We start from the raw sequence: 26,514 nt of genomic DNA, 5'->3' as shown, positions 1-26,514 counted from the left end.
CTCAGGCAGCTGGGTGAAGAAGATAATTCATCTGGGGTCTAAAGTGCTGGAGAGCTCTCAAAAAAGAGAATTTTTTTCTCTGGACTTGTACATAGTTGCTAAGGAATTGTCCTCAAGTTGCAGTTCCTTGGGAATCCCATACATCCCTCAACCTTATCCAAGTTCAATACCCCTTAATAAGACACAAAAAAAAACAAGCTCAAGGGCTGTTTACTGTTTACCAGCATGGATGAACAGAAATGGTGTATCATATATGTGACAGAATGTTCATTCCAGTGAGAAAGGTGCATGTTCCCATCACAAAAGACAATTTTTGCTGCTCACCTTATAAATATGACCTCTGAACTAACAGGATGGTCATATAACGCTTTTCCTACTCAGGGTAAAACCTCCCAAGAGGAACCCCCTGTCCAGACCAGAGCTGGTGCCATTGGGAGTTTTTACCCTGAATGGGAAAAGCATTATATCACCATTCTGTTAGTTCAGGGGTCATATTTATAAGGTGAGCAGCCAAGATTGTCTTTGGCGATGGTAACAAGCACCTTTCTCACTGGAATGAAAATTCTGTCACATATATGATACACAATTTCCGTTCATCTGTGCTGGTGGTCTGTTTTCATATGAGGATATCTGTATTGGTGGTCCACTTCCACATAAGGATATTATGAATTTTGATGGTCTAATTTTGCATGTATCATTTGTTTATTGTATTGTGCTGCACTTTTTTGGTATTTATGTGGGCGGCACAATGGCTAAATGGTTAGCATTTCCACCTGGCAGTACCAGGGTCGCTGGTTCGAATCCCAACCACAGCACCACCTGCCTGGAGTTTGCATGTTCTCCCTGTGACTGCGTGGGTGTCCTCCGGTTTCCTCCCACACTCCAAAGACATGCTGGTAGGTTAATTAGCTCCTGTCTAAATTGTCCCTAGTATGTGTATGTATGAATGTGAGTTAGGGACCTTAGATTGTACACCCCTTGAGGGTTAGGGACTGATGTGAATATACAATATATATGTAAAGTGCTGCGTAAATTGACGGCGCTATATAAGTACCTGAAATAAATAAATAATGTCTTATTTCTAGGTATTGTGAAATTTGCCATTCAGTGTTCAGCTTGTAATTGGTCAGTTTTAGCTATTTTACCTAGATTGTGCTGATTTGTTTCTATATTCATTATGACCTATACATTAATGAGGACCTGTATCTAGTGCCCCGTTACCAAGCTCCATGTTTAAAGGCTTCTACACCCAAAAATAATATTTCGGCTATGCTTGGAGATGTGAAGACTAAATCACCTCTTTTTCCAAAGACACTGCCGGTGACATGCTGTTAAGTTCCTAGCTTCATCTTTCTGCTACCATTATTGCAAGGCTGTTCTGGGTGATTTGTTTGCATTTGATTTAGGTATGGAGAATGCAGCAGGAAGAGTAACAGTAGAGTCAAGAAACTCCAATGAATAAAGTATAACTAAAGGAAAAACCTTTTTTAGTTTTGGATAGAGTGAAGAGGGATTAGAGCCCCTGTTAGGTTTTCATTGCTGTCTGTGAAAGGGAGATTCACTCTTTTTATTTGTCCTGTTTAACATTATCACCAAAAGTGGAAGTAAAAGAAAATCCCAAATTTTGGTTGTCAAAAGAACAGGAATAGATAGGAAATCTTCCAAAGAGGGCCCTGGTGATTACCAGGGATTCCTTCACTTTGGAGGAATTTCCTCTAACTTCCTGTTTTGGCTGTGGGAGAAGAAGTGAAGGGAAATCTCCCCAATAGGGTACAGATGGTAAAAACTGACAGGGGTTCTAACTCTCCCTTATTCTATTCAAAATGAAAAAAATAAATGTTTTTTCCCTTTTATTTCTACTTTAAGTCTACCTGCGTATGTGCACAAAAATGAAACATTGGTCCAAGGTACAATGACTAGTGCTTGAAGTATAACTTTTGAGCAGATCATGATTAACAACCTCAATACCAATATATTTCTTCATTCCCAAAAAATTGTAATAAAAAATTAGATCACTTTGGGGTGTTTACTTTCCAAAAAGGGGTCAATTGGGATGTTTGTACCATCCTGGTGTTTTTATTTTAACAGAAAGTAAGGGAAATAGTTTATTTCAAAATTATTGGTCATTTTTCCTTTATATAGTAAAACATAAAAAATCCAGTGGTTATTAAATACCACCAAAAGAAAGCTCTATTTGACTCAACAAAATGTATATAAATTTCATTTGGGTACAGCGTTGCATAAGCATGTAATTGTAAGTCAAACTAACACAGTGCTGAAAACTGAAAAATGGCCTGGTAATGAAAGGGCACATACAGGGTGGTACATTTAGGGCCAGAGTTAGACCTGGAGGGCCCAGGGCACTTAAGGTTCAGGGGGTCCCTCATACACAGAGTTGGTTTACATTCTCAATGACAGTCACAGATTTTCAAAATGCATGACACAATGTCATTCTGAGGTCGTGTGTGTGTGCACACACGCAGTCATTGGCTACATTAAGCGTTCTATGCCTTCTACATTAAGTGTTCTATTTGAGCTACCAAAATTTGTTTTTAAAACATAAATCTATAATTTCAGAGTAAAAACATTTACAAATGATGGCAAGAAAAATATTTCTTCCCAAGATACATTTGATAAAAGAAAGTAATTGTTTATTATATATTTTATGTTTCTTATTTTATATATTTTATTATATTGTTTTATATTATTTTTGTATAGTGAGGCCCCTTCTGTCAAGGGGGCACAAGACAGTTGCCACTTTTGCTCCCTTTTAAATCCAGCACTGGATACATTAACTACTTGCCAGAAGCTATTGCCACCTGGATATATTGCTGTGTAGCCAGACAGTAGTGCCCCCAATACTCCTGGGCCCCATGATATTTGAAGGCATAGTCCAAAAATATGGAATTTTACTTCCTATCTGTAAATCATATTTTTTGCTAGCTAATCATGGTTGTATGGCATATGTTCCAAAAGATTCACTATGTTTACTATATGACAGAACATGTGTTTGCTTTTGCAGGTTCCATGATCACCATTGTTGGCAAAATCTATACTGATGTCTATGGCAGTAATACTGCTTTGAGCTCCAATGGGAGAAATGTCAGAGTGCTAAGGTAAGGATTATATCTTTTCATTCAGAACCTACAATCCATTAAGCTGTAGGAGCTGGAAACTAACAACAACTGGAGGTTAAAAAAAACTACAATTCAGGATTCCCTGCTGGAGGGACCCCAGTGGAAACATCTTCACCTCATCTCTGAAGTGACTGACAGAGAGAGACCAAGCCCAACTTTTCAGCTGAATTTTTTTGTGTCATCAGGTGACGGGTTTTTCATATATTGCAACAGAAAATTCAGTAAAGATAGGGGGAGATCTTGCAACTGTAGTCTCAGATATCAGTGAGGCCCTGATGAGGGATCAGACCTTGTCCTATTCCACTGAAAATGGATAACGTCTGTTTCTTATTCATGCTTTTTGCTTATTCATTAGCGTATTCTATTACATGTTGCTATTATCAGAGGGTGATCAGTACAAAACTTGAAAACTTTCAATAATGAAACAAATTAATTTGGTTGAATGTTTTGGCTTTTCTGCTGGAACCAACCATTCCTTTTTTAAGGTGATTTCTTATTGAATCGCCAATTTAGCTCAGTTATTTCTGAATATGACAGTTCTTTAATTAAATGATCAATGTGTCGGTTGATTATATGTGTAGCACTATCCTCTTTAGGGCCACTGGATTTGTTTTGGGTCCCTCTGAACTCTGCATGGTCAGGCAATATGCATTTTCCACACTTGCACATTGTGCAAGTCCTTGAGCTGGCTTTTAGTTGTTTTTATTAAGGGGTTAACAACTTGGGTGGGGTCTAGGGGTATATGGGATGCTCAGGAGCTTCAAACCTGAGGACAAACGTCTTAGCAAAAATACTATACAAAAAGGTGGATCAAAATTGCCAACTGTCTCTGTTAAGGAGCACTGAAGTCCCCTTGGTGTACCTCCTGAATTTATCTTCTTCACCCAGCTGTGCTGAGGATATCCCTGGGCAAGGGATTCCAAGATCTTCCAGTTAAGTAGTCCCGGATGAGAACTAGTTGGGTCTTGCACCTGATCCCCCTCTCCATTTATCTGGCCCAGGAATGTAGAAGTACTCACTCTGTCCTGTGCTGTTAGCTTGGTGTATCGAAGCTGCTTTCAGGCCTTTTGCTGGGCTGTCCCCTTCCCGGCTGACAGGTTGGCCTCCCTAGGAGATGGTGGGACAGTGGAGATCCTTCTGTCCAGCAATCAGCCTGTAGGTAGGTTCCCCTTCCTGGGTACCCCCTCCCGGACTCCATACTCCAGCCTTCCTCTCAGTCCATCTTCCACCCTACTCTGCACACTGCTCCCCAGGTTTTGCCACATTTAAGGGCTGTCCTATGTCATCATGCCTGGCCTCCTGGGGATTGGCAAACATCCCTCAAACATGCAGATTTGGGCCTCCTCCCCTCCTCCACCTCTTTCAAAAAGTTCTCTGAACTTCTGGAACAGTGGGGGGGCTCCAGACCTGTAGAGCCTCCCAGCCTGTACTGAGGTGAATTCACTTTCAGGTTGACTCATCCCAGGCTGCTACCCAGACTCTAACTAACAAAAAATCCTATTTAGCTTACCTAGAGGGCATTACATATGTGTTAGGACAGAATTAGCCTGATTAGGACACGGATGTAAGCAAAGGTTGGGTGATATACTTCTGATGTCATCACCAACCAAGCACAGATGAGAACAGCACTTGAATCCCCCATTAAAATAATTGTTTATATTGTATAGCATTAGCCCCTGTTCACAATAGCACAATTTGTTGTGTTTGCCATTGTGCTGCCATGCACAACAATAGAAATCTTATTATTCTCTGTGGTGCCTGTTTACATCAATGCAACATGCAGTGCAGTGCAATTTCTGAAAAGCTGCATTTTGGTGCTTCTTTTGGTGCCAGGCAGTGTGTTTTTGGCCCCTTACACTTCAATAGGAGTGAATGAATGTGTATTTTGGTGTAGTTTTGTGTTTAAAAGAGCCTGAAAAATGTGCATAAATGTACTATGAAATGCGCACTGAAAGAAGCGTGAATATGCAGCAACAGTAGTGTGAACCCAGGTTTATTGCTATTAATATACATATGTATAATTGCATTGTCTTACTTTCCAATATTATTATCTTCATTAACTTTGATTAACTTGTTATTTCACAGGGTTTATGCTGGAGGAATGCCATGCTTGCTGCTAGTACCCAACTCTGATACACTGTAAGTTTGTGGCCACAGCAGATTTGTAAAAAGAAGGAAATTGTATTATTAAGAATATGGAATAAGCTCATTTTAAAACAATAAATTTACCCAAAATTGACACTCAAAATTGAATTGGAGTCGATTGTGTGAATGACTTACTGCTGATCATTATCTATGGATGGGGAGGACTGGCTGGACAAACTACAATAACTAAAATTGTACATAGGTGACACTTTAAAAGCCTTTACAGGTTATTGATTTAGAGTTAATCAAAAATCATGGCCCTAGAATTAGTGCTCTCTTGTTAACGTTTGCAGTGAGACCTTACATGTGTGGTGCAATTGCTGATTACAGTTGCTTGAGGGACCTACAGGTGCGTTTGCATGTATGTGTAAGCACGGGGGGGAGGAATGTGGTGCTTTTATTTTTTTGTTTTATTTTATTTGCATTTATTTATTTTACACATTTGTTTTTTTTTTTTCACTCTATTGGTTTCACAAGGGGGCTAGCAAGCACGCATGTGTTAGTTTTGGGGCTTTGACAGGAACTCTTTACAGAGATAACGGGGGTCTATTGGACCCCCAATGTCTGCCCTGCCTTCCAAAGCAGCTAACCAAGCAAAGATTGTGCTTGTTTATCTGCTTCCTTGGCTGTTCAGCTCTGAAAGGAGAAGTGACAAAATTGTCATCACTTCCGTATTCATTTGTCACATAGGAGATCGGGGAGCTTAAGTTCCTTCATCTTCTCTGTGTGAAGCTGCCTTGACCATTTAGTGCAGTCCCAGGCTCCACGGACGGGAGGGGGGGGCTTTGCAGCACTGTAATTATTCACAGGTGTGAAGGTGCAGGAATTGAGCTGATCTCAGGTGTGAAAGTGAAGGAACTGGGTTTGTCTGGGGTGTGAAGGTGAAGGAATTGGGGCTAATCTGAGGTGTGAATGCATAGAAATTGGAGGGATTTGAGGGGTAAAGGTGCTCAAATTGGAGCTGATCTGAGGTGTGAAGGTGCAGGAATTGGAGCTGATCTGAGGTGTGAAGGCGCTGAAATTGGGGCTAATCTGAGGTGTGAAAGTGAAGGAATTGGAGATGATCTGAGGTGTGAAGGTGTACGAATTGGAGTGATTTGAGGGGTAAAGGTGCTGAAATTGGAGCTGATCTGAGGTGTGAAGGTGCAGGAATTGGAGCTGATCTGAGGTGTGAAGGTGCAGGAATTGGAGCTGATCTGAGGTGTGAAGGCGCTGAAATTGGGGCTAATCTGAGGTGTGAAAGTGAAGGAATTGGAGATGATCTGAGGTGTGAAGGTGTACGAATTGGAGTGATTTGAGGGGTAAAGGTGCTGAAATTGGAGCTGATCTGAGGTGTGAAGGTGCAGGAATTGGAGCTGATCTGAGGTGTGAAGGTGCTGAAATTGGGGCTAATCTGAGGTGTGAAAGTGAAGGAATTGGAGCTGATCTGAGGTGTGAAGGTGAAGGAATTGGGCTGATCTGAGGTGTGAAGGTGAAGGAATTGGGCTGATCTGAGTTGTGAAGGTGAAGGAATTGGGCTGATCTGATGTGTGAAGGTGATGGAATTGGGCTGATCTGAAGTGTGAAGGTGCAGGAACTGGGGCTGATATGAGGTGTGAAGGTGCAGGAACTGGGGCTGATATGAGGTGTGAAGGTGCAGGAACTGGGGCTAATATGAGGTGTGAAAGTGCAGGAACTGGGGCTGATCTGAGATGTGAAGGTGAAGCAATTGGGCTGACCTGAGGTGTGCAGGTACAGGAATTGCGCTGATCTGAGGTGTGAATTAGAGTGATCTGAAGGGTGACGGTGGAGGAATTGGGTTGATCTGAGGAGTGAAGGTGTAGGAATTGGAGTGGGGTGAGATGTGAAGGTGCAGGAAATGGGGGAATCTGAGGTGTGATGGTGCAGTAATTGGGCTGATCTGATGTGTGTAGGTGGAGGAACTGGATCTGATCTGAGATGTGAAGGTGCAGGAAATGGGGTAATCTGAGGTGTGAAGGGGGAAGACTTGGAGTGATCTGAGGGGTGAAGGTGGAGGAATTGGATCTGATCTGAGGTGTGAAGGTGGATGAATAAGAGTACAGTGCGCGTGACTTTCACTATATGCAAGAGTTAAGGAAGTTAAGGCATAGCAAACATTAAAAAAGGTACCTAGTACAAAGTATATAAAAATATATACGAGGAGATAACAAGTACAATTATAAAATTGTTTTTAAAAATGAAAGGTTGGCTTTAATAACAAGACTTAATATTATAGCATTAAAATGCAGCTTGTATTTTTTTCTGTAGGTATGGATTACAACTGGAAAGCACATATAGTGACTATGGCTCCATGATATGCCATGATACTGGCAGTTATGTTGGTAAGTTGTAGATTATTGTGACTTTTTCTTGTGAAATGTATTTATATAAGCAGGCTTTAATTATAACTAACAGCAAAACTTTTTTTTAGTATTGGATAGAGTGGAGATGGATTAGAACACATCAGTTTTCATTTTTGTATGTGCCCCCGTTAGGGAGATTCTCTCTCTCTATTTGTCCTGTTTATGATTATCATTGAAAGTAAAAGTAAAAAAAATCCCAAAATATTAGGTTTTCCCTAATAGTAGTCAAGAGTAAAAGTTCCAATGGGGACATTAGTTCAGGTGACCTGGGGGTCCCCAAAGAATTCCCTTAATTTTATGTTTATTTATAACCCTCCCCTTTACTCTATCCAAAATGAAAAGAGAGGTTTTGCCTATAGTTCTACTTTAACCAATGTTGATTTTTTTTTTTACAGGGCATCACAATATCAGCTTTATTTTGGATGACCATTATGGACGGTGAGTTGCATTCTACATTAAACACTGCAGCTCACATATTGCCTTCAAGAGAGAATGCTGCATATCAGCTCTACTCAAGATACTGCTAATTTGAGATTGGGGAAAGTAGGGACTCCTAGATGCCAGGTATGAAATAAATGCCTGACCTAGCCAAAATGGGCAGATTGGAAGACTAGCTCTTAACAGCTTTGGGTTTAATTGAAAGTTATGGAAGTGTCCCTGATCAAAAATTTTTCATTACCATTGATATTTTAATGATTGGCACCTTTTGTAGCTCTCCAATACATATAAAGGCAATTACCAAAACCTCAATGGTATAGCCCTGGACAGACCTGTCAGATATTTTTTTACTAATAATTTGCTAGTGCTATGCGACCTATACTCTGGGTATTTTGTTGTCAGGGCTGTTCTTGTACTGCGATCTACAGTATATGATGAAGGGCTGTTATTGATGGTTATGCATTGCATCTCTTCATGTCTTTCATGCAATGATCTGTCAATGCTGGAACAAGATCATCTAGTGCCTAGGGCGAAGACCCCAAATGGTGCCCCCCCCCATAGAAACATAATGTGTCAGCAAACCCCCCCCCCCCCCCAAAAAAAAATAAAAAAAAATGCAAGCACTATAGGGGACTACAGATGGTTACAGGATCGCAGACTGCCACTCTGCGGTGTTTACTTACTCACCCCCTACCCACACTCTTTGCTGGGAGAAGAAGGGGGAGGGTAAACAAATGCTGCACAGTGGGGATCCAGGAGAGCTGCAGTGGCAGGAGGAGCTGGAGGGAAGAGAGAAAGCACAACCTGTCCCTCCTCCCAGCTTTTTCCTCCTCCCCAGATCTGGCTTGTCTCCTCCAGAGCTAAGCTAACAGCAGTAGTGAAGCTACTACTATCAGCACTCCTGTCAGCATGTAGGTAGGAACTCTCCATGCGGTGCCCCCCTCCCACATCTCACTTGATACCACTGCATCCAGGGCAGCCGCCCCACCTGCTCTCCCCTATTGTCCCGGGCCATGGTCTATATTGTTTACTTATGTGCTCATTGTCTTTGTAGATACAAATTTTGAGGAGCTGTTTGTAAAATTAATAAACAGATTGAACTAAAAAGCAAAAAACAAACATTTCCAGACTAGTTTGCACATGCCAAACAAACTACACTCTTGGGTGCTTTTTAATCATTTTTCTTACAGCAGTTGCTCAGCAAGAATGTGAAATGCCCTGTCTAGTGTACATACATCAACCATAAATAGTGATTCTAAATAAGTTTATGAAAAATAATAATGAAAACACTGTAAGGACATTGCAATGCTTACCGCTCTCTAAAATTTAATCCGTGGTGGATCCCTTTTTAGAGGTCTGTAGAGCAACATCTAGTAGGCATTCAGGAGGCTCTATTGAAATGACTGTTTTTTGGGGGTTTTTTTACTGTTGAATGGCAATTTTACATTGTGGGTCTGCACTGCAAATGCGAGCCAAGCATTTAGCTAATAGTAGCGGTGCGGCCCAATTGATCTCAATGGACAAATTTGACAGGCAGTGTTGCCTGTCAAACTCTGCAGCCTGAGTCAAAATTACCAGGGCCATGAAGCAGAGCATTGCAGTTGTGGTATGTGTACAGCCTTGTTATGCTGTAGTGTTAGAATTCTGGTAGGCAGCCAGGGAACTGTAAAACTGTGGCTCAGCCACCTATTTTTACCTTCCTCCTGGCCGCCAGTGTGAAAGAACACAGAGTCCTAGTCACAAATAAAAAATGTTCCTGAACCAGAGTTTTTTTTTCTGTGATTTAGCAAAGTACTAGCTGTCTTGACACATGCAGGTCAATTTGTCCTGTATAGACCCATTATGGGAAAGCAGATACATCTTGTGTGGTCCTGAAATACTTTTTTTCTGCGTTATAGGAGTTTACCGAGTCAATCCACATACTTTGTATCTTCCCTCAATAAAATCAGTATGTTCCAGACCTACGCAGGTAACAAAAATAATTATTTACCCCTTTCATTAAACCTTTATTTAAAAACCAAACAAAAAACATCTATCCTGTACTCTATTATCCAGAGGTATCCGGGATTTTTCCTGCTTCTGGAAGTGTGCAAGGAGGCACAGTGATCACAATCAGTGGACAGTTCTTCGATGAGACTGACTTTCCAGCCAGAGTCCTTGTAGGAGGTACGTCCTAAATATTTATAGACTACCAGGAAAAGTGATTTAGAAATGCTATTGTGTGGGCAGCACAGACTATGGAATTGTGCCCTTTATACTATTGTACTAGTACAGCAACACATCATGTGTGCCAATATTTAAAGAATTCATTTTAGCATGATGACAGTAATATACTATAACACCAGTTAGTTCCAAGGCATTTGATATGGATTATGGGTCAGTACTAACCAGCAATATCACCCTACAGGGAACCAGTATTAAAAAAAACCCCAGCCTGCCCTTACCTGCTGTGTAGATATGAAATGCCAGTCCCTTTTACCTACCCTTTCTATTCTAGTCAGGACTTTTTTTCTCAGAGAATAGGTACAGGAACTTCCCCCTTCTGAGTGATTCTTTGTCTCCGCCCCCTACCCACCTCTGAGCACCATTCCTTGGTTCCATCTTTACCCAACTCTGAACACTGTCCCTTGGTTCTACCCCCTACGCACCTCCATTACCACCCCTTTTGGAGAATACAGAAGCAAGTATCATTTTGTGCTACTAAGCAATTTGTATGGAATTTGTTAATGATAACAAGAAAGACAGTAAAATTGATCCCCTGTATTGAGCAACAATAGACCCCACCCCACCAACAATAGACTCCCCCCCAGCAACAATGAACGTCCCACAACAAAAGACCCTCTTCAGCAACAACAGATCTCCCAGCAGCCAGCAACAATAGACCTCTCCCTCAACAGTAGATCTATCCCAGCAACAATAGATCACCCAGCAACAATAGAAACCTATGCAAAATAGATCCCCACCAGCAACAATAGATCCTCAAGCAACCAGTATCATTAGAACCTCCAGCACACCCCAGCTTTCTATGCCATTACATACATTCAGTGCTGGAGGTGCGGAAACTGCATTCCCCCATGTTCCTGCTGAAAAAAGCCCTGACTCTGGTCAAAGCTATTTCCCATTGCAGCCTATGCTTAGATCCTATACATATGCCATATGCATAGTTGTCAACAGTCCCTAATTGCCCGGGACAGTTCTGAAAATCTGACCCATGTCCCAGTCTGCAATTGTCCTGGGTAGAATCCCGAAAATTGGGGAGGGGGGGGTGTCGTAAAGTCGGAGCAGAGGACTATGGAGGACAGAGGCAAGCCTGCCACCCAGATGGAGCAGAGAGGCCAGCTGAGTGAGTGGGTGAACCAACTGACTCAGCCAGACAGAGCAGCAGCCAGCTCCATCTGTCGCCAAGCTCAAGTCAGGTAATTTAAATGCCTGCTCTAGCTGTGCATGTGATCTGGGGAGGGACTTTGTGCCTGCCTCTGGGGGGCTGTAGTCTTTTCAGTTTTGTTTTGTTTTATTTTTGTTTGGGGGGGGGGGGGCATTAGTGGGTGGTATAGGCACTAATGTTTGATGGGGGCCTTATTTTTATTTTTTTTAAATATTTTTCATTTTTTTTATGTAGCATAATTTAAAGCATGCCCATTTTTTTGTCACTCTTTGTGCGCCTCATTTCTATAAAATTCCAGTTCCTCCACACCCACAAATGAATACCCCCACCCTTAACTATCATAATCCTCTGCCTACACTGGCTTTATAGACATACAAAAACAAAAGTGTCCATAAAATTTATTTTTGTAATGTTGGCAACTATGCAAGGGCGCTGGTGACAGCTCCCGTAGTTCATTGATCTTCCTATACTTCAGTAACTGCCTGCCCATACGGAAAAGTTCAGGGGTGGTTCTAGCTCAGAAAAAGAGTCGAAGGATCATCTGCAAGTTGCAGGAACAACTGGGGCAACATCCAAGAAGGATTTGGCTGGGAGGCTCATGGAGCACTATTAGCTGGTACTGGAATGAGGCATCCAAATAGCTCATGACACAGTGAGTAGGCCTATGAGAGAAATTCTGGGGCAAGAGGCTGTTGCCAATTTGCAACCTTTTTCTTACTGGAGGAACTGTTCCAGACCTGCTGCCAGGGTTGTTTCCAGAGTGGGATTCCTCCTGTGCTGAGCTGTTCATAATATTCTACATAGATTTTTCTATAGAAGGTACAGTTAGGTCCATAAATATTTGGACGAAGGCATAATATTAGATTTTTCAGGTATTTACCAAAACATATTCAAGCTATAGTAATATAATGGATATGGGCTGAAAGTGCGCCCTCTCAGGTTTAATTTGAGGGTATGTACATCCACATTGGAGGAAGGGTTTAGGAATTACAGCTCTTAGGAGTAATCACCCCCCTTTTTTCAAGGGACCAAAAGTAATTGGACAATTGAATCAAAAGCTGTTTCATGGCCAGGTGTGGGCTACTCCTTTGTTATTTCTTCATCAATTAAGTAAGGTAAAAGGTGTGGAGTTGATTCTAAGTGTGGTATTTGCATTTGAACCTACATCATGCATTCAAAGGAGCTGTCCATGCAAGTGAAACAGGCCATTGTAAGGCTTCAAAAATGAAACAAATCCATCAGAGATAGCAGCAACATTAGGAGTGGCCAAATCAACAATTTGGTACATTCTGAGGAAAGAAGAATGCACTGGTGAGCTCAGCAACTTAAAAAGTCCACGGAAGACATCAGTGGTGGATGATTGCAGGATCCTCTCTATGGTAAAGAGAAACCCATTGGCAACATCCAGACAAGTGAAGGACACTCTTCAGGAGGTGGGTGTATCATTGTCAAAGTCTACAATCAAGTGAAGACTTGACAGGAGCAAATACAGAGGGTTCACCACAAGGTGCAAACCATTCATAAGCCTGAAGAATAGAAAAACCAGATTAGACTTTGCCAAAAAGCATCTAAAAAAGCCAGACCAGTTCTGGAAAAGCATTCTTCGATGGATGAAACTAAGATTAATCTGTACCAGAATGACTGGAAGAAAAAAGTGTGGAGAAGGCTTGGAACAGCTCATGATCCAAAGCAGACAACGTCAACTGTAAAACATGGTGGAGGCAGTGTGATGGCATGGGCATGCATGGCTTCCAGTAGCACTGGGTCATTGGTGTTTATTGATGATGTGACAGAAGACAGAAGCAGCCGGATGAATTCTGCAATGATTAGAGATATACTGTCAGCCCAGATTCAGCCAAATGCAGCAAAGTTTATTGGACGGCGCTTCATAGTACAGATGGACAATGATCCAAAGCACACTGCAAAAGCAACCCAGGAGCTTTTGAAGGAAAAGAAGTGGAATATTCTGCAATGACCGAATCAATCACTTGATCTCAACTGAATTTCACTTGTTGAAGGCAAAACTAAAGACAGAAGGACCCACAAACAAAGAACAACTAAAGACAGCTGTAGTTAGAGCCTGGCAAAGCATCAGAAAGGAGGAAACCCAGTCTTTGGTAATGTCCATGGGTTCCAGACTTCAGGCAGTCATTGCCAGTAAATGATACAAAACCAAATATTAAAAATGAACATTTTATTTATGATTATATTCAATTGTCCATTTACTTTTGGTCCCTTGAAAAAGGGGGGGATGGCTACTCTTAAGAGCTGTAATTACTAGACCATTCCAATTTGGATGTACATACCCTCAAATTAAACCTGAGAGTGTGCACTTTCAGACCATATTCATTATATAACTATAGCTTGAATATGTCTTTGGTAAATACCTGCATTAAAACTAAAATTGTGCCTGTGTCCAAATATATATGGACCTAACTGTAACTGTTCTCCAGATAGTGTCATCATTCAAGTTTGTTTAGTTCTGGGTATCCCAATGCCCATCCCAATGACTAGCCCAGCTCTGCAAACAATAAAAGCTACAAAAGACACTATCCGCTTGCTCATTGTGTGAAAAACTGAGAAAATGAGGGACCAGCTTAAAGTCTGCGCTACAATTATTTATGGATAAGTGTACTGCCAGCAAAGGTGGGAACTTATATCCTTTGAACGTTTCAGGCTGTAGTTCAACACACAATGCTGTATGACTAGCATGTTTTTGGGCATTGGGAGATGAAAGGCCAGTTGTTTAAAGGCTAAGTCCACATTTTAAAAAAATGCACATATTTGCACAGGAGAAAAAAATGTGCATTCATTTTTTTTTTTTCCCTGGGAGCCTACCATGCATTGCACACTTGGATCAGTGGATTGCGGATACAATGCCAGGCTCCTGCAGGCACTTCTTCCAGCTCTATGTCTGTACCCAGTTATAATACATACAAAATTAAAGTATTACTAAACCCAGGACCCTGCATTCACTATATATGGTCTCCCACAGTACACACAACATGGAAATGCAATTATTTTAGTAAATATAAACTGCTAACTACCTTTTCTCATCAGCAGTTAGAGCAGTCTTGTGATGTTTATCAGTATCCAGCAGAGCACAGGTTAAAGCTTGTAGGAGGAGTTTTCATTCTTCTCTGATTTTTCTATGAGGCTGCAGACCCTCTGTCTGGATAGCGCTGATTGGCCCTGTGCTGACCACATGCATCCTTCCAGGAAAAAAAAACTCTCTTGCAATACACACCAAACTGAGCATGTGCAGCCTCCCCCCCCAAGGCTCTGTTCTATCATCAGCTGGATTGGGAACAGTAGAAGGAGAGGATCAGAGAAGACAGATCAAACATCCTTTTTACACAAAGAGTAGGCTTAACCCCTTAGGTCTCACAGTGAGTATAACAAGCATGCTTTACTGCATATACAGACTGATTTTACTATTGTGGGTTTAGTAACACTTTAAACAATTTATCCTGAAAGTTATATTAACCCAAGTTTCCACTCACCTAATGGGCGTTTGTCACCGTAACCAAGAACTAAATAGTCAAGAAAAGAACCCTGTGACAGGGTCACCTGGATAGAGAGCAGTTACTGTAAATGATAATCAGTCATGGCTGGGTCTATTCAAAAATAATTGCATTTTACTAATAGCCCAGAAATGTATAAAAAAAATCACCTTTCTGTTGGAGAGCTGGAAAAAGTGTCAATGGACAACAAATGCGGGGATCACTGCACTTTGAGAACTACAAGTCTGTCCACTGCGGTAACAGATGGCACTTGTAGCTCATTCATTCGCATGGGATCTCTGTTGGGGAACCTCTGCAGATTGTTGATGCTTATACTGTACTGTATAATAATAATCTGTTGTCAAATGTGCAGAGGAGTAAAGCACAAAGCTGCAAAGCTTTGGTAGTGATTACAGGTGTCACTAGGCTTTGCATTTGCAACAATACATAAATCATAAGACTACATGGACTAATTTATAAACATTTTTTTTTTAAAAAAAGAAAATCACACATATAAAGTTCAACTGTGATCATAGTTGTTTGGCTGGAATTCCACTTTTGGATATGAATGATTCACAGGGGTTGTTAAGGGCAAATAGGCTGTTTTCTTTGCAAGATAATTTTCCCCAGAGCTTGATAATGTTGCAAAAATTCACTTTGCAAAGAATACCCAATCACATGGAAGGACAATTTAAAAAGACAGTATTTTTGCTTGCACAGGACTGGATGGTAGAACAGCACCTCATTCACTAAGCTAAGGGAACATTCCCTTGCTAAGTGAACCACCTGTTTGCCATCAGTGAACCAACCCCAGGATATCTTTGATATATTGCAGCCTGAGGTGATTGTAGCCGTATTAGTGCATTTGCGACAGAAACAATTGAGTACTATCCGTGATACTTTTTTATTTGCACTAACATACAATTTTGAGGACAAGCTTTCGGAGTATGTCCCCTTCTTCAAAGTCCAAACATTACTATTACAAATCACAAAGTTTAAGCAGAATGTTAGAAGGGATTGAGAAAAAAAAAGGCTACAGATAAGATACATCAAAATATATTGCAGCAGAACTCTGGTATAAAATAAAGATCTGTAACAAGTTTCGTTGTGTTCTGGCTGTAGGTCTGGAATGTCAAGTTTTCAGTCTAAATGATACAACAATCCTTTGCAAGACGCCACCAAAGCCGTCTGTGCTTCCTTCACTCTTTTCAGGTATGTCATGTCAATAGGTTTTTGCTGAGTAAACTAAACAGTAGAGTTTTCTTTGGGGTTAACATCAAACAAAAGTTGTTAGTTTCACAGTTTAGCAGTCTTCAAGTACTATTTCTGACCTGTCTTTATAAAAGGTGAGAAGTGTTTATATAAGGAAAACTTTTACATGAAAGTAAACTGTTATTTTAGAAAGAATGCCAAAGGAAAATACGCAGACTATGGGGAGGGTGTGTGATGGGAAAACACGGTGATAGCATGCAGAGATCGGAGAGAAAAAAAATTACAACAAAATTAAACACAAAAGAGAAGATATTGATTAAGGGCCCTTTCACATAGGCATACCGATTGGGTCCACCTGTCTGTTTTTCAGGCAGACCCGATCGAACCCCCCAGCCTCTTTTATGGATCGGTGGGTGTCAACGGACATGTGTCTGCTGACACCTGCCGACATCTGTTCCAATCTGCTAAAAACAGATGGATGGGATCCATTCCCCATCCACCTGGCGGATTGGATGGCAGTCGGGAGTAAATGAACAGGCATTCCATTTACATCCAACCACCCACAGAGGAGAGCAGCCTGTGTCTGTGTCTGCTCTGCGGACGCGGACAGGACATGGACCAGACATCCGCTTGCTCTGCGGGGATCTGAGCAGGTGGACTCCAACGCAGCTTGCCTCATGTGTAAGGGGTCTTAGGCTAGGTTCTATGTAGGTTGAAGATGATGCATTTTTTCAGCAAGTTTTGTGCTGCGTTTTGTATTTTTAAATGCGTGTTTGTTATGCATTTCGCATTTTTTTGGCTAATAGGAATGTATGACAGTTCTGTTCATGTACTGCGACTTTGAAGCCACTTTGATGCAACTTTACACTCTCTGGCACTCAAGTAGCATCAAAGTTGCATCAAAGTAGTGTAGAAACAGGGGCGGACTGACCATTTGGAAACTCGGGCACTGCCCGAGGGCCTGGGGTCAGTAGAGGCCCCATGAGATTCCCCTGGTACCTTTTTCATAGGCTTTTTTGAGTTTGGGCAAGGACACAGGGGCCCCATGATCCCCTATTGCCAGGGGGCCCCATGAGTTGTCAGTCCGCCCCTGTGTAGGAACCTTTATGTGTCCAAAGTCGCATGTTAGGGTTAGGGTTGAGGACTAGGGTTAGGGTTAAGGTTAGCAGTAATCATTAGGGTTGGGGTTAGCGGTAATCGTTAGGATTAGTGGTAATTGTTAGGGTTAGACCGCTAACCCTAACACTAACTCTAACCCTTACCCCATCTCTAACCCTAACAATTACTGCTCATCCCACCAATGACCACTAATCCTAACCCTAACAATTACCGCTAATCCTAACACTAACTCTAACCCTTACCCCATCTCTAACCCTAACAATTACTGCTCATCCCACCAATGACCACTAATCCTAACCCTAACAATTACCGCTAATCCTAACACTAACTCTAACCCTTACCCCATCTCTAACCCTAACAATTACTGCTCATCCCACCAATTACCACTAATCCTAACACTAACAATTACAGCTAACACTAACTCTAACCCCATCTCTAACCCTAACTATACCCCCTAACTTTAACCCTAACATTTAACCCTAACTCTAGGCCTTAACCCTAGCCTTAGCCCTATTAAATGCAGAACGCAATCTGCTGCAGGGAAAAAAATCCCTGACCTTTTAAAAAAACACAGCAGCTCAAAACGCACAGATGTGAACTAGATCCATGGGAAACCATGTTAAATTGACTGTAGTGCATTTCTGCAAGATGCAGAACGCACAAAATAACCCATAGGTGTGAACCAAGGTTAAGCATTGCATTACAGACAATCCATGGATAAGAAAATTTCCAATATGGGAAAAACTCAGCTAAAAAGTTTTATGTTGGACAGTCAAATATATCCAAAATAGTTCTGCAAAAATATTAATCCAATTAGACAACTCATGCAGGTATTACACCGTGCCTGACCTCACACTACCAGAATCCAGCATGGTTTGGGATCCATTCTTAGATAATTTATTCTTCTTTCAAAACTGACCCATTTTTAGAACTGTGCGTTTAAGTTTTTATTCATCATACACATCAAATATTTGTTTTTAAACATTTAAAACAAGGTGTTTCTTTTATGAAAAAAAGCTGACACTGCAACCAAAATCAAGGCAGCTTTTTCTCCTTGCTGGGTGTGTTATCTTTAGCAAAAAACAGAAAAAGCAAAATAGATGCAATCCTGTACAACCCAATGACAGATGAGTTTATTCCAAAAGGCGTCCCGTCCAGGGGTGTATTTACCACAAGGCAAACAAGGCATTTGCCTAGGGCAGCATTTTTCAGGAGGGGCAGCACTGCTCCCTGGAAGAAGGGACACACAGCATGGGGACCAGGTGGGATCTGAGAGAGACTGCAGGCTGCTTGACAGTGTACGCAGAGCCCCACTCTCATTCCCGGGGATGTCTGGAGCTATGAAAGTGAGTGTCTTTCTCTCTCTTGCCAGGGGGGGTCGGCTGGTGTATGGGGGTGATGGTAGTGGAAGGTGGTGTTGGGCAGTTTAAGTTCTCTTTGCAGGGAGGGAAGGGGGATGGTGTTGGTCAGTGTCAGTCTTTCTCTGTGGGGGTGGGGGGGGGGTGATGTTGGTCGGTGTCATTCTCTCTCCATGGGGGGGAGGGGGGATGGTGTTGGTCAGTGTCAGTCTCTCTCTGCAGGGGAGGGTGGGGGAGAGGGAAAGTGGAGTCGGTTGGTGTCAGGCTCTCTCCGTGGGGGTTGGTGTTGGTCATTGTAAGTCTTTCTCCGAGGGGAGGGGTGAGGGGGGGTAGTGTTGGTCAATGTCAGTCTCTCTCCTGATCGGTGTCAGGCTCTCTCCATGGGGGGAGAAGGAGGGGGGGGGGTAGGCCAATTTTTGTGTTGCCTAGGGCAGCACAAAACTTAAATACACTACTGGTCCCGTCAAGACTCCCCCACCTGATACGTTTCACACAGCCCACCCAGATTATTAAACTCATCATGGATGAAACACATTAGAAGGGTGGACTTTTATCAGTGTGTGTGTGTGTTTTGTACAACTGTGGAATGAACACACCCTACTTTGAATGCCCTGGAGTTCATCTATTTTTCCTTTTTTTGGGGTGCTTCTATTGCACTGGTTTTGCATAACATTTTTTTTAATGGGTGTATGAGGACAGAAGTGTCTTCAGTTCAGACTGCCTCTCTCTATTTGAGAATCCATACAGAGCTGTGCACAGCAGGGAGGGAAGTATGTCACTCCTCTGTTGTTCAGCTGTGTGTGTATTTTGACCTTCAGTTGTTCAGCTCTTTGAACAGGCTTTTCCAGCTATATTGTTAATGTTAGCCAGGTAAAAAAAAGTGTAAATGAATTCCAGCTGCTGCCTGGAAACAGTATGGTATATTTGTATGCAATATTTCGCAGCATCTTGATGGCAAAAAAAAAGGTAAAAAAAAGTAACCTTAATACTTTTAATACAATCTTAATACACTGGGAACAAATTACGAATACACTGTGATAATTCTTATATTCAGTAAAAATATTAATTATTTTTATTGGTTTTATGATGTCAGAAGAGAGCTATTTTACCTAGTATTCTTAAATAAATCGAATTTTCACTGTATAAGAATTGTAAGGGGGTTATTTACTAAAACTACATGGTGGTGTCTGTGGTGCAGATCTGCATAGAAACCAATCAGCTTCCAAGTTTTATTGTCAAAGCTTAATTGAATATGCTGACTACCATGCACAGCTGCACCAGATTTGCAACGGTTTTAGTAAATCTCCCCCATAATGTCTACTGGATGATCTCAGCTTAGAAAGCAATAGGAATGGCTCCAGTCCTGCCATACAAGCAGCCCAGTACAGGAATCTCTGGCTAGAAAAGCTCTCATGTGACACTACCCTTATATTACATATAATGAGAATATGAGTTTTGGATAAAGTGACTAATTAGAGCAAGATATTAATAAGATTCACACTTCATGCGAAGAGACATAGGGCAGGCCAGGATTACCAAAAAAATATTTTTTTCTATACAAAAAAATACTTTTTCCGTGTTATGTAAACAATGTTGCTCCAAGGTCCATTATATCACTAATGCAGACCATAGACGAGTCGTTTATTGGCTGAATTTTCGTCCACACAAAAAAACGGCCGATGATAACGCCGTTAGTGGGGCCAGCCCGTCGGCCGTTTTTCCCGGATCTCCTCATTTATTTTTATCGGTCATGCTGGAAAATCCGTGAAAACGGCCGTTTTCTGTGGACATTGGTGGCAGCATCGGCAACAGGGCTGACCGATTTTTCATTTATCGGCCGAACATTCGTCCGATAAACGGCCCGTCTATGGCCTGCCTAAACCATACACCAATAGAATTTCATTAGAAAATGCAACATTCTTTCAATCTGCCAACAGTTAGTGGGGTCAAAGCAATGTTAGTTTTCAACTGTAATTACAAGAACATTTGTAGTGGCAGAATGGGAATTTTGTTCTTAAACAAATGAAATTTTAACTGAATGCGGTTTTCATTTGAGAAAAATCATAAGAATTGTAATTAAACCTGTTTAATGCATCCAAATAGCAGGTCTGGATGAAATAAATCAGTTGACAATTTTTCAGAATTTCCATATGAAAGTTGAACCAATACAGTGGGGCAAAAAAAGTATTTAGTCAGCCACCAATTGTGCAAGTTCTCCCACTTAAAAAGATGAGAGAGGCCTGTAATTGGCATCATAGGTAGACCTCAACTATGAGAGACAAAATGAGAAAAAAAATCCAGACAATCACATTGGCTGATTTGGAAAGAATTTATTTGCAAATTATGGTGGAAAATAAGTATTTGGTCACCTACAAACAAGGAAGATTTCTGGCTCTCACAGACCTGTACCTTCTTCTTTAAGAGGCTCCTCTGTCCTGCACTCATTACCTGTATCAATGGCACCTGTTTGAACTTGTTATCAGTATAAAAGACACCTGTCCACAACCTCAAACAGTCACACTCCAAACTCCACTATGGTGAAGACTAAAGAGCTGTCGAAGGACACCAGAAACAAAATTGTAGACCTGCACCAGGCTGGGAAGACTGAATCTGAAATAGGCAAGCAGCTTGGTGTGAACAAATCAACTGTGGGAGCAATAATTAGAAAATGGAAGACATACAAGACCACTGATAATCTCCCTCGATCTGGGGCTCCAAGCAAGATCTCACCCCGTGAGGTCAAAAATGATCACAAGATTGTGAGCAAAAATCCCAGGACCACACGGGGGGACCTAGTGAATGACCTGCAGAGAGCTGGGACCAACGTAACAAAGGCTACCATCAGTAACACACTATGCTGCCAGGGACTCAGATCCTGCAGTGCCAGACGTGTCCCCCTGCTTAAGCCAGTACATGTCCGAGCCCGTCTGAAGTTTGCTAGAGAGCATTTGGATGATCCAGAAGAGGATTGGGAGAATGTCATATGGTCAGATGAAACCAAAATAGAACTGTTTGGTAGAAACACAACTCGTTGTGTTTGGAGGAGAGAGAATGCTGAGTTGCATCCAAAGAACACCATACCTACTGTGAAGCATGGGGGTGGCAACATTATGCTTTGGGGCTGTTTCTCCGCAAAGGGACCAGGACGACTGATCCATGTACAGGACAGAATGAATGGGGCCATGTATCATGAGATTTTGAGTGCAAACCTCCTTCCATCAGCAAGGGCATTGAAGATGAAACATGGCTGGGTCTTCCAACATGATAATGATCCCAAACATACCGCGTGGGCAACGAAGGAGTGGCTTCGTAAGAAGCATTTCAAGGTCCTGAAGTGGCCTAGCCAGTCTCCAGATCTCAACCCCATAGAAAACCTTTGGAGGGAGTTGAAAGTCCGTGTTGCCCAGAGACAGCCCCAAAACATCACTGCTCTAGAGGAGATCTGCATGGAGGAATGGGCCAACATACCAGCAACAGTGTGTGCCAAACTTGTGAAGACTTACAGGAAACGTTTGACCTCTGTCATTGCCAACAAAGGATATATAACAAAGTATTGAGATGAACTTTTGATATTGACCAAATACTTATTTTCCACCATAATTTGCAAATAAATTCTTTCCAAATCAGCCAATGTGATTGTCTGGATTTTTTTTCTCATTTTGTCTCTCATAGTTGAAGTCTACCTATGATGCCAATTACAGGCCTCTCTCATCTTTTTAAGTGGGAGAACTTGCACAATTGGTGGCTGACTAAATCCTTTTTTGCCCCACTGTATCTGACCATGTTTGGCCAGCTTTACAACAAGGATAAAGTTGACATAGCCTCTGGCTATCAAGCATTTGAAACATCAGAGTCTATTGTTTTTGTCAGGCACTCTCTGGTAGGTCATCAGTGTGACCACACAATTACAGTGGAAGCAGAGTAACCTCCCAACTTTCTGAGATGAGACAGAGGGACACCTTTTAACACAATGCATGTAGACAAACACACCCCTGACATCTCTCCCCCTATTTACACAGACCACAAAACATTAACACACAATAGTGATTGGTTAAATCCACACTTTTTTATGGCTGGCTTTTCAAGATAACAAATGCAATAATTTAGAGCATTTGGGTAATATAGCACTTTAGGTAGGTAAATATTTCATTATCATAGAGTTCTATACATAAAACCAAAAATTGGGTAATAGGCAGGTGTATGCAAACATCCTGGCACCTCCTGGACACAAGTATAACCCTCATCTTCGCTTTGTGGCCCTCTGCGCTTGTTTGAATGAAGCCTAAAAAAACCCTTTATTTTATTTGAAAATTAATTTGTCAATAACCGTTTTAAAAGTTTTACAAGTGAAACTGGAAAATACACATTTATTAATTTTTGTAATTATTTGTATTTTAAAATATACTGTATATAGCTCATTCATTTTTGAAAAACAATATGACCAAAGAAAACCTTGTGCCCTCCCCAAAAAATAATGTATGACGTGTATAATAAGAAATGACAAAGTCATTGCCAAACAAATAGGCCCATAATAGAAATTTGAACATAGCTCTGGAGCTTACAGGTCATTCAGTAGTTTTTGTATTTGTGTTCCTGAAAGGAAGTGCGGAAATGTGAATTCTTGGGTTGACGCAAGGGCATGTTTTGAAACTCTAAACCAATGTGTTTATTGTGCCTTTTTCCCCTCTTTTAACTGATTTTGACCGGAGTCTTTTTTTCCAGCTGTTTTAACTTCAAAACGTTTTTTTATTAGGAAACCGAGGGATGAAGATGGAGAGGTGGAATGGCACTTTTAACCTGAATAAAGCTTTGAATTTCAATGAAACATCCACTGGCTATCTTGGCACCACCTGGTTTGATGGGGCTTCCAGGTCCTGGCCTACAGAAACATCCCCTTTTATTGCTCGGTTCACTGGTTTCTTGGTACCCCCAGAGACAGATTACTACAACCTGTATGTCAAGGGGGATGATAACTATATGCTGTACTTCAATGAAACAGGAGACCCAGCACACAAGGTAAAGTATACAGAGAACAAACTTATCTGTAATGTTGGTCACAAGCTTAACAATTTGTCACATGATAAAAAAAATAATGTGAATCTGTCCATTCTTTTCTAAGATTTCCAAACTCTGTTTATAATTTTAAAAATTTTGCTGGTCACTGTTTTGTTAAATGGAGATCTGGGCATTTTTGGCATCCTTTGGGATGAAGCAGGGAACCTTTGTCATTTAGGAACATCAAAGGATAACTAACCCCAAGAACCAAAATGTAATACATTGCAGCGTGTCAGTCCTTAGATGTGGTGGCTGCATTTGCTTTCTTTTTTTGGACTACAAACAATTTTAGCAAGTACTTTTTTCATGTAAATTATTTTTTTTTTTTTCCATAAAAGTTTATTTAGAAGTGACAACATGTTACAGGAAAATATAAAGAAATGCACAGACAGCATCAATCAGGTCATAGATACAGCTTAAACCAAAATACAGGAAGAAACAACATGGTAAAGTGCGACACTGTGGATAACAGAAGCATGGCAAATTACGGCAGAGATAGGCCTGTAGTACTCCAGGTTCAAAAATGTACAATAGAGAAGGTAATAACAGCTTACTTCCACCAAGTGAATATTGGCGTACTGGCCTATGCATGGAGGAAATGAACCTTCAGAGCCTAAACCAAAAGCAGTGCGCTATCATGAGGCCAAATGAGCATCGCAGTATAAGAGAAGATGTCATGAGTACCATTGACTATCCTAGAAGATATAAGCTAACCATACACCAAGTAATCCTGGATAAAATGAAGACTAAGCCTGATCGAAGACTAAGAGGTTGTCGAGAAAGAAAAGAAAAAAGGGGAATAGAAAGAAAGAAAAGGATAAGAAAAGGAAAAGAATGGGAGTCATAGTAGAGAGAGAGAAGAGAAAGAGGGGAAAAAAAAAAAAAAAGGGGGGGGGGGAGGGGGAGAGGGAGAAGGGGGGATAAGAGGCCAAAAAAAAAAAAAAGGGGGGAAGCAAGGGAAGCGAAAGGTCCGGGCTGCGAAGTGTGAGCTGCGAATTTAAACACTCACCAAAGCTAAGCAGGCAAATATAAATTACCGGAAAGGAGGTCATTACCACGCAGATTATGAAAGAACCAAGGGCATAACCAGAGGTAGGGCTGAGCTCAATCAGGTATCCCGACCCATGAGAGATCCGAATTCAGGGGTAGTTACAAAGTGGGTCCAGCAAGCCCAAACATGTGAGTATTTAGTTGGCATGTCAAGTGCAGTCGCAATCAGTTCCTCCATCTCCGCCACTTTGCTTATTCGATTGAGCCAATCGCGTATAGTTGGGGGGTGAGTGGAGCCCCATAGCACAGGAAGACAGAGTCGGGCCGCGTTGATCATATGCATCGCTAGGGACTTGAAATATTGACTCCTAGGAATGGGGGTATGATGAAGCAATAGCTGAGCAGCAGAGAAAACTATGGGCAAAGTGGTCACTGAAGTCACCAACCGGTGGACCTCCAGCCAGAATGGTTGAATAAGTGGACAGGACCACCAAATATGCAAGAAAGAGCCATCAGGTGTCCCACATCTCCAGCATACATCAGGGACAGAAGAGTTAAACCGATGAAGTCTGGAGGGAGTACGATACCATCTAGTGGCTAATTTGTAGCCATTTTCCTGCGTCAAAACATTATTCGAGCAGGAGTGGGAGTACATAAAAATGCGGTCCCAATCCGACTCCGATAAATCCGTCTTTAGGTCTCTGTTCCACGCACGGCAAGAGGGGAAAGAAGTGCAAGTCCTGCTGTCCCCTAGGAGAGGATAAATCTCAGAGATCAAATGCGTCCGCGGTTCGGATTTAGAGCATAAGGATTCAAATGGAGTAACAGGGCGAGTCCAATTATGGCGGGATTTATGGAAAAGCAGGAAGTGTCTAATCTGAAGAAAGGCCCAGAGAGGGAATTCGCGGATATTCAAGCTAACCTTCAGCTCCTGTAATGTTTTCACCTTGCCGGAGTGAAGAAAATGTTTTACTAGAATCTGATCGTGTGGCCAGTAATTTGATAAAAAATCCTTGTGCAACCCTGGGGGAAAATCTGGATTCAGGCGGAGCGACGTCAAGGGACTAGGAGAGTCTGAAACGGACGACGTTTTACAAGCCTTGCGGAAAACTTCTAACGTGGGACCTATCAAAGGATGGGAGAGGAGAACCTGAGGTGTGTGTTTCGGCAATAGCCAAGGGATCGATGGTAGGGGAGTGGGCGAAAAAGCCTTCTCCAAAAGGACCCAGTCTTTGGAAGCAGAATGAATGTGCCAGTCGACTATGCGGGAAAGATGACACGCCCAGTAATAGCGGTGTAGGTCAGGGAGCCCAATGCCCCCGCTGAGTTTGGGACGAGTTAGCTGAGAGAACGAGACCCGCGGACGCTTGTGATTCCATAAAAAGAATGAACATAGTTTCTTACAAGAAGCAAAGAATGTCATTGGAAGTAGAATTGGCAAAGTTTGGAAGAGATAGAGGAGACGCGGAAGTATATTCATTTTAATAATTGCAGCCCTACCAAACCAAGAGAAGCAAGGGCGATGCCACTTGTTTAGGTCTTCCTGTATGACTTTGAAAACCGGTACAAAATTTTTGGCATAAAGGTCGTCCAGATTACGGGTGAGATGTATACCAAGATATGGAAGGGCATCCCTCACCCACTGAAATGGAAAATGAGATTCACAGAAGGAGACGAGATCAGTGGGAAGGGTTATGTTGAGGGCGAATGACTTTGAAAAATTAATTTTCAGGTTCGACAAAAAGCGGAAAAAAGCAAAGTCTTTCAGCAAACTCGGTAGAGTGGTGCGAGGGTCAGCCAAAAAAAGAA

The 26,514-nt window shown here is 41.7% G+C and overlaps 1 protein-coding gene across 1 annotated transcript in view; it reads left to right on the top strand.

The window, feature by feature from the left end:
• Positions 1 to 26,514, top strand: part of LOC149470394 (fibrocystin-L-like) — a 209,947-nt gene that overhangs the window by 9,995 nt on the left and 173,438 nt on the right. The window contains exons 6-13 of the mRNA XM_089664463.1: positions 3,023 to 3,116; positions 5,223 to 5,276; positions 7,551 to 7,624; positions 8,041 to 8,083; positions 9,982 to 10,052; positions 10,139 to 10,249; positions 16,094 to 16,183; positions 23,414 to 23,676. Coding sequence (XP_089520589.1) covers positions 3,023 to 3,116; positions 5,223 to 5,276; positions 7,551 to 7,624; positions 8,041 to 8,083; positions 9,982 to 10,052; positions 10,139 to 10,249; positions 16,094 to 16,183; positions 23,414 to 23,676 — 800 coding nt within the window. The remainder of the gene's footprint in view (positions 1 to 3,022; positions 3,117 to 5,222; positions 5,277 to 7,550; positions 7,625 to 8,040; positions 8,084 to 9,981; positions 10,053 to 10,138; positions 10,250 to 16,093; positions 16,184 to 23,413; positions 23,677 to 26,514) is intronic.

This window comes from Staurois parvus, unplaced genomic scaffold (genome assembly GCF_062004578.1).
Source record: "Staurois parvus isolate SC_StPar_1 unplaced genomic scaffold, SC_StPar_1.0 ptg000047l, whole genome shotgun sequence".
NCBI classification, from domain to species: domain Eukaryota; kingdom Metazoa; phylum Chordata; class Amphibia; order Anura; family Ranidae; genus Staurois; species Staurois parvus.
The sequence above is the reverse complement of the archived record's forward strand: the minus strand, read 5'-3'. Positions and strand labels throughout refer to the sequence as shown.